The sequence below is a fragment of the Perca fluviatilis genome, chromosome 19, assembly GCF_010015445.1.
Source record: "Perca fluviatilis chromosome 19, GENO_Pfluv_1.0, whole genome shotgun sequence".
Classification (NCBI taxonomy): domain Eukaryota; kingdom Metazoa; phylum Chordata; class Actinopteri; order Perciformes; family Percidae; genus Perca; species Perca fluviatilis.
In genome coordinates, this window is record NC_053130.1 from 7,669,478 (window position 1) to 7,682,810 (window position 13,333).

Below are 13,333 nucleotides of genomic sequence, written 5' to 3' on the forward strand. Positions count from 1 at the left end.
TTCATTTTCAAAAAACACCATATTTTTGTTGTACTGCACATTGCTGCAGCTCCTCTTTTCACCCTGTGTGTTGAGCTCTCTGTTTTAGCTACAGAGTGAGGCATCACACTTCTGTTCCATCTTTGTTGGGAGGCGCACATGCACAGTAGCTAGGTAAGATCACATCAGCTAGCTGTTTGTTTCTGCAACTTCAGTCAGTACGAGGCAGGATTAGCCGGGAGACTTCTTCTAAACGAGAGCGCGCTTCCAACTTTGCGTGGAATACCTGCAGAACAGGGACATGTAAGTAGTTCTTGTAGGTTATGGTGAACTAGTGTGTGTTGTAGCAGTGTTTTCCCATTGAGAACGAGCCAGCATGCTACGGTTAGCCACCTCGTCTCAGCTACTGACTTAAAAAGTCCTGCAGATGTTTAACAGCTCACCCGGAGACTGAAGGCAGAAGACATTCAGAAACCCGTATCTCACTCAGGTGAGGTGAGGTGTTACAGATGGATGCGTCTTGTATGTTTATGTGCTTTATGTATTTCAATGTGGCAATGTTTAATGTTTGCTTTTATGACTGTTTAAAAGCCCTATATAGTAGATAAATGGCATAAATGCTTTGTTGATTTGAAAAAGTTACACACTAAAGCTTTAAAACATTGTTGATACTACAAATTTGGAACAGCCAATACATTTGGAGAGAAACATACATCACATGAATTATGTTTTTGTTAGAATCCACGAGGAAGCATTTTTAATGCATTGCCATGTCACAGAATGCTTATAGTGAATTACTTACTTACTTAGTCCTCTTGGCTCCCTTGGGAGCATAGGGCGACCACCATGGATCTCCACCTCACTCTCCTCTGCAAGGTCTTGACTTCTTGCCAGGAGGTCCCCGTCTAGGATAGTTCATCAAGCGTGGACCGCCTCCAGTTGGATTTAGGTCTCCGTGGCTTCCTCTTGCCTTGGGGATTATAGTCCAGAGCTTGTCTTGCTATGTTCCTCGGATCCCTCCTAAGTGTGTGACCGAGCCATCCCCACTTTCTGGATTTGATTTCAATGTGGATTTGCTCCTTGTTCATGCGTCTCCACAGGTCTACATTTGATATCTTGTTGGGCCACCAAATCCTCAGTATGTATCTTAGACAGTTGCTTATGAACACTTGTAGTTTATGGATTATTGATTTGGTGGTTTTCCAGGTTTCACAGCCATATAGAAGGACAGATTTTACATTTGTATTGAAGATTCTGATTTTGGTGTTTCTAGAGAGCTGGGAAGAGAGCCATACAGGTCGGTGTGTTTTAAAGGCATGTCTTGCTTTGCTGATGCACAACTCAACATCTTTATCAGCTCCTCCACCTGTGCTGATGTTGCTTCCCAGATATATAAACTTGACCACATCTTCCAGGGATTGCTCCTCGATTGTGATAGGTTGGTGGGTTTTGGTGTTGAGCCTCATGACCTTGGTCTTCCCAACGTTTCTCCTGAGGCCTATCTGTTGACTGTGTTCATGTGATCTGGTGGCCTTGCGTTGGATGTGTGTATGTGTTCCTGAGATCAGAGGCAGGTCATCAGCGAGATCGAGATCTTCCAGTTGCTCAGAAGGGTTCCACTGTAGTCCTGTCCTTTGACCATCCACTGACATTTTCATTGTCCAGTCGATGGCGATGAGGAAGCTTATAGTGAGCACATTTGCAAACAACTTTAATTTAAAAGTCAATTCCTGAAAAAAGGATTTCAGGAGAGTATTGATGTGCCATATCCAAAGGAACAGTTTTTTAAAGCATGTGCAGTTGTATTTAAATGACCTGGCATTGTTGTCGTCCAAAATGGGCCTTTGGGGACCTAAGAAAAGTGAAATTCCAATTTTAACAGTATAATTTAAGATTTTATAAAACAAATAGTGTTTTTTGACTTAGTCTCCAGATAATAAAACACTTGTATGTCTATGTGGAAGAAAATATTGGTTTTCCTTGCCAATACAAACACAATATACAGAATGGAGAACATTAACTTTGTGCAGAAATATAATGCCTTTTTCAGATGTACCATAAGTCATCGGGGTGCATGAAGGGTTTGTATGTGAATAGAATTTAAAGAATCGCTGATCAGAGTTCTGCTGTAGATTCAATCAGCTCAAAGCTCTGATGTGTTATAAGAAGTGGCAGTCAGACTAAATTGATTCCATAGAGTGTATCTGCAGCAGGTGTGTGTGTGTGTGTGTGTGTGTGTGTGTGTGTGTGTGTGTGTGTGTGTGTGTGTGTGTGTGTGTGTGTGTGTGTGTGTGTGTGCGCGCACACGCGCGTGTCTATTTCACACTTCAATCTTGAACTTCCAATGGCCTGGTTACATAGGCAGCATAATGATGACCATGGACATAGAACGCATTGACTGAATGTACAGTATGCACTGATTGCAATCACCTGACGCCTCCCTAGACAGACACACACACACACACACACACACACACAGAGACAAACACACACACACACGGAGGCCAGACACACAAAGAGAAGGACTCTGAATATAACTGTTATTAAGTCAATCTTATCCTTTTGGAATTGATTACAGAAAAAGGCTGGTTTCATTAAAAATGACAGTAACCACGGTCACACTACTTATATTTGAACCTTTTAAGTTTCAGAGAATAGAGTTCCACAATGATCTTATCAAAATAAATTTTGCAGTTCAACTTCCCTCAATTTTCCTTAAAATGGAGCACTACAATGTCCCGACTTACAATGTTTAATGTTACTCACACAGGATGCTTAACACAGTTGGGTGTGCCAGTAAGTAAGTAGTCTGTGTGGCTCCCTGTCTCCGTCTGTGGTTTATATCTACTGTAAGGCAGCTGGATGCCAGCTGTCAATCATTCAGATAACTAGCCTGACCACACACACACACACACAGACACACACACACACACACACACACACACACACACACACACACACACACACACAGGACCACCCAAGGGCCAATCCGTCCGTGTGTCTGTGTCTGTCTGTGTTTGAGAGAAAGAGTGAAGCCAGTTGTTTTCTATCCAGCTGAAGTCGCAGGCCCTCACCCTGAGCCATCCATCACCAGCCAGAGAACGATGGAGATAAAGCCAAACATAGAAAGAGCGAGATTCAAGGGCTACTAAATGTTTGGACAGAGGGAGACAGTAAAACGGGGAGGGAGTGGGAGGCACGGGAGAGAGAGAGAGAGAGAGAGAGAGAGAGAGAGAGAGAGAGAGAGAGTGAGAGAGAGAGAGAAAGAGAGAGTGAGACAGACACACACACACACACACAAAGCCAAACAGTGAGAGTGAAGTTACTTAAAGGGGCTCTAAGCGATCTTGGGTGACGTTACTTCTTGTTGACGTTCAAAGTATTTTCAAACAAAACGAAGACTAGCTCGCTCCTCCCTCCTCCTCATCCCGTCCCCTCCCTTCTGTGCTTCAGCGCACCTAACCCCCCAAATCTTTCTTGTCCGTTATTGGCTGAACACTGGAACATGGTTTGTGTATGTTTGCATGGACCACTTTGTTTTTGTTGTAGTGTGTGGACCCTAGGCTGTTTACAGAGACCGCCTTTTTTTTTTTACAGTGTGTTTAGGGGACCGGCAACTCGCGGATAGTGAGGAGATGTTTGCTGTATGTGACAAAAAATTGTAGCCTAAAAAACGCGTGACATCACTTAGAGTACCTTTAATTGTTCGGCAGAGGAAGACACTAAGGCTATGTTTACACGGAAACGATCTGAAGAGAAAACGCAAAAGTGGCGTTGCGTTATCACTTTTTATTCTGCGTTTAGACGAGCGTTATGGAGGAGAAATCTGCGTGCATATGGTGACGCAAAAGTGTGTGAAATTCGAAGTAGTATGCACTCCAGGTGACTAGGTGGCACTGCCACACAACACCACCAAGGCACCGCCTGCGTAGAACCTTCCTTCTACTTCTCTCCTTAGTAGCGCAAAACCAAAACATGCCGAAGCGAACAACAAAAGCTTGTCTTGAAAGACGAGGAAGTGGAGTTGCATGTTTGTCTGATGATGACCGGCACAGTCGACCGTGATAAGCCACAGCACAGCACCCACGGGAGCACTACCAATACCCTGAGCCTCGCGGCCCTTCAGCCGCTGCTGGAGAGCGAGAGGCAGCGGGCAGAGGAGGCTGAAGCAGACCCTCCTCTGCCCGCTGCCGCTCTCTCTCTCTTTCTCTTCATCCGTAACGTTGTCGCCTGCTCTGGCTCAAATGAATAGCCTACATATGGTCATCATCATTCAATTGAAATCCGAAATCGGACAAGTGTTAGCTAAGCTTTGTAAGACCTTGAGTAACCTGTAATATTCATGCCGTGACGAAATTCAAACTGTAAATATACTTTAGTTATGCGAAAGTGAGCAAGCTGCGGTATTTCCCCATTGTAATGAATGGGACATATAGCAAGCAGCTGCTCCACCTACAAAGACGCCTTGCGTTCATAAAAATGCCTTAAAATCAAATCGGACACAACGGTTAGCTTTATAAGACATTGGGGAATGATGTTGTATAAGTGGCTTGACGAAATTCAAACTGTAAATATAATTTAGTTATGGCGACAGTGTAGCTAGCTAGCTGCGGTATTTCCCCATTGTAATGAATGGGACATATAGCAAGCAGCTGCTCGTCCTACAAAGATGCCTCGCTTCCGTAAAAATGCCTTAAAATCAAATCGGACACAACGGTTAGCTTTATAAGACATTGGGGAATGATGTTATATAAATGGTGTGACGAAATTCAAACCGTAAATATATTTGTGTTATGCCGGCAGCTGGCCGCGGAGCCCCGTATGCAGTATCCACAAAGGGTGACTTTGCGCTGGGTATGGAGCCCAGCAGGCTGCCGCTTTCTCATCAGACTGTGTGGAGCTCCTAAAGTCCGACACGTCTTACCAAATTTGCAATTAGCCATCAATTTTTGTAAAACGGCCCATATTTCAGCTTTATATAGTTGATTTCTCGCTTAAAAAAGTCTCAGAAGTGAATTTGGTAATGAAACATTGCAGTGTCTAGAATATGAGATTCTGTCGCTTCTCTAATGTATGTGTATTGGGGATTCGCTCAACCAATCAGCGCGTCTCTAATGTCTGCGCGTGCAATCGCAGTCGCCCAATCCATCAGCGCAGCTCATCTAAATATTCATGACCATACCATATTTGGAAGAAAAGCTCTTGTTACAAATAGGGCCAAAACACAGGGATGCATAAGGGCCAGTAAAATATCAACCAGGCCATTTTCAGCCCAACCAATGTTACATACCCCATTAGGAAACCATAAGGAACAATGTGAAATACCCTATATAATCATTCTATCACCCCTTTAATATATACTTGAAGCTAGTAGCATAGATAACATGCACATTGTGGCAGAGTTTCCTTTGCTGTTTGTGATTAACCTGGTGAATACTAAAAAGTATCTGTGTGAAGGGATTATTTTTGTTGAGTATTTATTAAATCTATTAAACAATTGCATAAGGGAATTTAGATAAATTGGTAAGGTAGTCAGAGTTGTGTTAATATATTTAAGGTTTTGCTTAAATTTGCATTTAGCCCCTGCCGCCCAAAATGTCTGTGCACGTCCCTGCCTGAAAGGGTAACTGAATCCCACTGTTAAATTCTAGATAGTCTCGCATTGCCAGACCTATCTCCAGAGCGCTGTGGAATAAGGTCTGGCTACACCACACATACATGTTGCTGTAGCCAGACAAGATAGAATAGGTTGTTTGCATTTCCTTAAACCAGTCACAATCATTTCCGGACGCAGCGACGGTGGCTCTGCAAAAAAATCTGGGGAAGGAACTTGTTTTGGTGGAACATTCGCAAAAGAAAACGCCACATACAATATTAAAAAAATGAAGTTAACGGTTTATACAATACAGTAATGTGAGCTATTTCATTTAGCTGATACATGGTTAAAAGTAATTTTCTCTTACCAGTGTATCGCCGTGTGTACTCCGTCCACAGCAATCCTCTCATATCGGTTCCAAAACGTCCCGGTTAGAGAGGAAATGCCGTAAACAAATTCTTTGTAAATCTTTACAATCACTCCCTGAAAGAACCAATCAGGTCTGCCTTACTGCACGATCAAAATGTTCTTCAAAACATGTCATTTTCAGCGTGTAGCTTGCTAGCTTGAAGTTTGTTGTTGCTTTCCGTAGCGAGGGGATTTCGAGAACAGCAACTCACAGAGAGCGGAAGGGGAGGGACCTCTGGCGCGTCATCCACGTTCCAGATGTCAGGATTTATCCTGGAAATGTACTTCCGTTGATCCAGACTACATTCCAGATGACTGGGCCTTAGTAAAGTAAATTGTACAACTTTACTGTGGTAATTTCTTTAGCCATCTGTCACCATATACACATGCTGTGCTTGTGAAGCAGACAGCCGTGGTTTGAGTAACACGTGTAAAAAAAAAAAAAAAGCATATCAGACAAACGCTGACTTTAGGTAAATGTGCATCATGTTTTCACAACCTCTCTCACACCTCATGAGACTTGAAAACGACATCAACTTTCGGATTCAATTTTCCAATTGACACCCATGCAATTCTGGCACTTTACCTCGGCAGTGGCAGTCTGACATTTTCTCACAGTCATTGGCTGCAGAGAGAGGAATGAACGCTAATCAGTTTGACACTTTGCTGGAATATTCTGTCTTACAGAAAATAGACAAAAAGATGCATTTTAATGGAATACAATAATAGAAATAGCTGACACATTTCTACAACCCACGTCTTTCTCTATTTATATTTAATAAAGCAATCTTGAGGGTCTGGACTTTTGCACAGAGGAGCGCTCTAATGATTTTGAATTGGCTTGTCATCTGATCAGTGGCCTGTAGCCGGCGCGTGCACCCGACTTAGCCATTTTTATTCATATACTTATTTGTGTGCGTGTCAGAAAAAGAGAGGGACATAGAGTGTGTGCCTGCTCATGAGGATCTACATGGCAGCTTCATAACTCAACCAATTCCACAGTGGGTGGTTGTGTTGTGCTGTTGTGTTGCAAACATGACAAATCGCTAACTCGCTGCTCGCTAATTGTCCCCTGAGCTCGGAATACAAGCGCCTGTTGTGAGCTAATTGTCACCCAAAGGGAATGCACCAATCCACTTAAGTGAGTAGAAACAATATGCACATGGTTGAAACTCTGTTATTAAAAGCAAATCCATAATAGGTTACTGATCACCTGAAGACAAATCTGGAATCCACGAGGGACCTAATAGATTCTTCAAAGCTGTTAACATAATGCCGTCAGCTTGGATTACTGACCCTCAAAAATTCATTGAAGTTGAGGTCAGCTGAACAGTTTCATCTAATTTGCACTCTCATTTGAGTCATCTAAAGTGGCAATTAACTGTGCTCCATTGGGAGCTGCCTTATTGGAACTAGGAACAGTTGACTTAAATACACTGTGCAAACAGAAGCATCTTGTCCTTAACATAACCCTCAATGTGCTGGGTATATGCATAAATCTACATTACTGTTTACATTACACTTTATTCATTTTGCAATTGCTGTACAGCTGTCTGCCTCAAGAGCTTTCTACCTTACATATATATTTATTAAACTTCTGCACTATTTTATGTATTAGATTCTCATTTTTAACTTTGATTCTTTTTACACATATATTAGGAGTGGGAATCACCAGAGGCCTCACAATACGATGTCATCACGATACGATATCATTGCGATTTTAAACATTAAAACATTTGCAATTTACTACCTTTTTTCCAACTTCAAATTTTTCCCAGTTTTAAATGATGTCCCCAAAAGGAAACTATGTAAACATCTGTTTTATCTAAAAAGATACATTTCTCTGTTGGTTCATCTCACTTCAATTTTATTGCTGCAAAATGGGGATTGTCGAGCAGACAAACTGACCGACACATATATAATAATAGATCGATACTTGGCGTCTGTGTATCGATTACAGTATTGCCACGGAAAATATCGTGATTACCTTGCTGTATTGATTTTTTCCCCCCACCCCTAACATATATGTATAAGGATTGTTGGAGGGAGCCAGATAACTCTGATTTGCATCACAGGCAACTGCTTTTCTGTAATTGTTGTGCATATGATAAAGACTTTAAACTTCAATTACAAATAGTCTTTCTGGTTTAAGAGCCGTTGAGAAAAATCACCTCTCTGTCTGAAAAATAATGTAATTCGCTGTCGACGATCTGAGCAACACCAATCATCTCTTATTCTTTAACATAATACGGGTTCTGATCCATGAACAAATGCAACCAATCTTTTAGAGGAGACCTCTCCCACCCCTTCTTTGTCTCTTTGCTGACTTGAAAGACATTCGGTTATATTCACATATTCAAATTAATCCTGCAATCATTCCCCTGGATGCAGCTGTGGTGATTGATTATGGTCATGAGTCACACGAACAACCTACCTCCACTGAATTATACATCTATTAAAATTACAACACACATTGCATACAAGCACATACACAATCGTGCACACACACACACAGACACATATGCAAATGCAAAAACAGTGTCGCATCCATGATATTCCGATCCTTTAAACAAAATTATCGATATGTATTTAAGCACTGGGCAGCTTTAATTTTACCCCTCCTAGTCTGTTTTTCTTATATTTCTGCCTCGGTCTTTTTCTCTTCCTCACTCTGTCTCTCTCCTGCCCTTCCGAGAGTGAATGTTGATTTTGACCCTGATATGTCTTGCTGTTTGTTGTTCTTAATAATTATATTTATGCTCGTGTGTGTGTGTGTGTGTCAATTTGGTGGTGTCTTGCCGTTAGTTGCTCAAGCTGTGAACCTCAGAGTGTCCGTCTGATTCATCACCTCATTATTTATGTGTTGCCATGGCATCCCACACAGAAGCCCTTCTGGATAAAAAAAAAACACAATTCTCTAATTAAAGAATAAACTAAACCACAGGGTCGGATCCACAGGGTTACTGTATACGCACACGCAGAGTTTGCCCCACGCACAAGTTTGTAGTGATCGCGAGTTATGTATTTAGAGTAGATACTAGGGCTGCACGATATGGGGAAAATATGCGACTTGCAATAACGTCGTTGAATATCGCGATAATGATAATACTTGCTGGAAATAAACAGATATTAAAGTGTGCTCAGTTCTGCATTTCTGCTGCTTTCATTATTCTGCTTAAATACAACAAAGTGTCTTTCGCGATATGTCGCAGCCTTTCACAATGTGTTCGCTGCGCAGATTCATATGGCAAGGACGATTAAAAAAAACAAAAAAAAACGACATATTGTGCAGCCCTAGTAGATACATAGAGTATCTTCTCAATACAAATCTACTGTATAGACCCAATCACAATGTCTGTTAATAATTACTTCAGGGTCAAAATCCTTGAGTCCACTACAAACAATTTAACGGCGCTGAGCAAACGAGGACAAGGAACAACTGGATCTACTCTCACCACATTCATCTAAAATGCATGTTTGATGCTTTCCTATCTCACTTTCACTAACGTTAGGTTGGAGAGCTAATTTACCTGTTGAGCCACAGACTAAAGAAGATGAAACCACCCAAACTAGCGGTCAGTCCGAATAATGGTGAGATACTGCGGTTCGCAGTAACGCTAGATTTGGTTTATTAAAGACGTTAGCAAAGCAACACAGTATATGAAATAAGCACAGCAGAAACATAAGATAGGTAGGACCACCGTGTTTAACTATATATCTTTCAACGTTACGGTTTGGGCTGACAACAGAAATAAACAATTTGCTGAATTTCACATATCACTGCAAATCACATCAACGGCCATTTGTCTGCCCAGAAGTGATTTTTGTGTTAGCGTGACGTCACGTTTGTTTAATTTCTAGTTTCCTTAGAAGATCAGATCTGCAACACCACCGACTTTTTTTCTTTTGGCTTTTTCTTTTCTTTTTCATCGTGCAATTATTTACTGCTGGCGATGATCTACTACGTGAGAACATCCATTTCCACTTCCTTTCTCTTCTGTTTCACACTTCCTGTAAAGTGGTTAGGATGCCCACACTGAGCCGTGCTGTGAGTAATCATAATTGGAACTCATGATGTGGGAACAGCAATGAAAATAAAACGAACAGACAGAGTGGCCTGCATGACCTCGCTTGTGGTGCACAACACATGGCACAAAACATGGATTTGCTGAGGGAGGAATCTCTAACAGGCAGCGGTTTACCCCCTGCTGCAAGACTGCAATCATAAAGCACGGGATCACAGCTCGGTATGACACCGAGATGCTTAAAAGCCCTGAAAATCAATGTTCTCAAACAGCTTCCAACTAGAAGTGACGGGATCCTACATGAACACGCTATTTTCTGCCAAAGTTAGCCCAGTTTGTGTCATTCCACATGATAGATATCTGCATTTCTGTAGGTTTTAGCAAAATCTGCATTAGAATGTACAACGCATTCTCGTAAACGGGTTCGTATGATATTGTACGAAAATGTATGCACACCAAAACGTATGATATCATACGAAATTAGGAGACCGCCGGCTGGTCACATGACACCGGCTGGTCCGTGACGCCAGCTACAGACCTCCGTTGTATCAGCGGTAGTTGGTGGTCCAGTTACTCGAAGATAGGGGACTTTGAGCCGTGTACAAAGCACAGCGAGCTGCCGGTCGTTTCGGCGGCCATTACGGTTAAATTTAGTCCACAAAATATGAGCGTTTTGCGGACAGTTGATGGTTTGTTTGGAATTAAATCTGTCAATTAAATCTGATCAAAATCAAGGTTTTTGAATGTTAACGCCTTAATAAATAATACCTAAAGATTATTTTTAACTTTGATATTACATATTTAGTCATGAACATTTAATGTTATTGGAGAATACTATACCAGCCCTGTTAAAAAAGACACACTAAATAAACTTTTCTTTTAACTTTTGCATTCAAACGCTGGTTTACATCCTCTTGTCAAAAGGACAAAAAGTAACTGCAAGGTGTTCTGGAATGTCGACTCTACAATTATTGGCTAAAACACTAAAGCAGAACTCATGCCCTCTACAGTATGACAACTTTTAGCTGCTGCCATAGGGGGATGTGTTTTAGCTCGCCTGTATGTAAGACACATGAAAAGAAGTCTAGTCTTAAGAAGCCATTAGAATTGTGAACAGCCACAGTACTAGTGTTCATTTTGTCACAGATTTTTAATTTGGTCTTAGTCTTAGTCTTGTGCCAAAAATATTTGTTAAGTCAAGTTTTAGTCGACTAAAAGTCTTGTCATTTCAGTCTAGTTTTAGTCAAAAGAGAACTCAAGGTATCTTAGTCAAGTTTTAGTCAAAACATTTTAGTCTTTTTTTAAATAAATTATTTCTGATAACCATTTCAGTCAAATAGTTATAAAAATAAATAAATGCTATAAAGTTATATAAATATTGAGCCTCTTCCTTATTTCACCAGTAAACGACAAAAACAACCACTGCATGAGGAAAGGATATTTTACAATAAAATAAATGCAGCACGAAACTGGCGAGGCGTATTTCAAGTGAACGCAACATGTGTTGTTTTTCAGACAACGGCAGCTGCAGACTGTCGTACGTCTCGTGCTGGAAATAGAGACAAACCTTTACACCGTTTAGCTGTCAGCATTGTAACAGTGTTAAATCCAACTGCTAGCTAACGGTAGGCTAACGTTACCTGCTGCCAAGTGTAGTATTTAATGTTTTTGGACATTGGCGCAGTCTCGTCATCGTCTCGTCTTAGTCATGGAAAAAAAGGTCGTTGACCAACATATTTAGTCTCGTCTCGTCTGACGAAATTAACACTACACAGTACAAGAAATGGTCACTTTACCTTCTGTAAACTGATAAATGTGCCCTTATGGTGATGGACATGCCATTGCTACTAATCTGTGTGTATTGAAACCCTTTCTAACATTCTCATAATTGTTCTTTTGCATTGTTTTTTGTGTAAAGGAATTGTGTAAATATGTGTACTACTGTTTGAATTGAACTTTAGACCAAAGAGACAAGTGTCTGCTACACTTCTTACCAAGACCATAAACAAATTGCAGATTTAAAGAAAGATTCCATTCCTTATCTTTTACTTTTAGCAGGAGCAAAAGTTTAGTCTGCTTGGCCATTAATATTAGACTCCCGGGCCCGGCTGGGAAAATGTGAGTGGGTAAAGTGAACAATTACCCTTTAAGTACCTTTGAGCAAGGCAACGCTCCAGTGCAGTCGCTTAGTGGCTGGCAGGAGAAGGCTTTGGTTGCACTGGGAAGCCCTGAGGATAGAGAATTGCAACTTTACCCACTGCCTGGAAAACAAACAGCCTTGATGAGAAGAAAAGGCATAAATATACTATAAACTAAGTGTTGATGAAGTGACTATCATGTTAATAGAAGCAGACGGTGTAAAGGAGAACACACAGCTCTGATGGACATGAATAGAGAGAGAGATATCACAGTGTCTGTGTTAACTCTTTCATTTTCTTTATCACTCTCTCACACACACATGCAGGCATGCTCCACTCAGTCATCGGTAAGGGATAAGATAATGACAGGAGATGGATGAAGAGAGGAGTCCTGCTGAGAGAAGAGATGCAGGAAAAACAGATGAGTGTGAGAGTGTGAGTGTGGGTGTGGGTGTGGGTGTTTGTCCTTTTTGACCTGTGCTCAGCAAGGGGTTACGGCTAAAGAAAACAAGTGGTTTTCACACATTAGCAGGCAACAAACCAACACGCACAAACAAACAAACACAAGAAAAACGCACAAGGCTTTCACACATTAACCAGCCTAGTGGAAAACCTGAGCAAAACCTGATTTAAAGGGATATTCTGCCACATAAAAAAAGAAGAGAAAAGTGCAGATGAAAGAGCACTGCCGAAACGTTTTGAGTCTAAACGCAACCCAGTAACTTCAAAAAATATTAGGCGTTGCCAATTCATCGTTGCAACAATAACAGCATCATTGTGAGTGTGATTAAATCCCCCCAAACCAGGGTTGCATGGATGCCTATGTGATTGTTTAGGTGGAAAATGGATAACATCTTTAATTACCTGTGCTGTTTTTAAAAGGGATCTGAAATCTCAACACAAACAAAATGGTGTGCCCCCCTACTGAAAACGAAAACACACCTTTCACCCTTAAATTGATTGACTGAGAGCTTAATATAAGACATGAGGGTGTGTGGCGGCTGAAAGGCACATCTGCTGGATTTCAAAGCTGGCTCACAAGTGTCTGCTACTGCTGTGAAGTTTGAATTTAGCTCCTTATTATTTATTGATGATGTCAAAATAGACACAAAGAGTGGCTAGGTCTAAGCATGAACCGCTTTGTCTTCAGGCTATTTGTGATGGCTGGGATTCATAAATACTGACTT

At 41.3% G+C, this 13,333-nt stretch overlaps 1 protein-coding gene across 1 annotated transcript; it reads right to left on the reverse strand.

The window, feature by feature from the left end:
• Window positions 1–851: 851 nt before the first annotated feature.
• Window positions 852–12,233, reverse strand: LOC120548003. The gene is made up of 3 exons (XM_039783879.1): window positions 12,163–12,233; window positions 1,795–1,831; window positions 852–1,662 (listed from the first exon to the last, which is right to left on the reverse strand). Exon 3 carries the CDS (start codon window positions 1,635–1,637, stop codon window positions 885–887), a length of 753 nt encoding a protein of 250 aa, XP_039639813.1. The 5' UTR covers window positions 1,638–1,662; window positions 1,795–1,831; window positions 12,163–12,233; the 3' UTR covers window positions 852–884.
• Window positions 12,234–13,333: the final 1,100 nt, after the last annotated feature.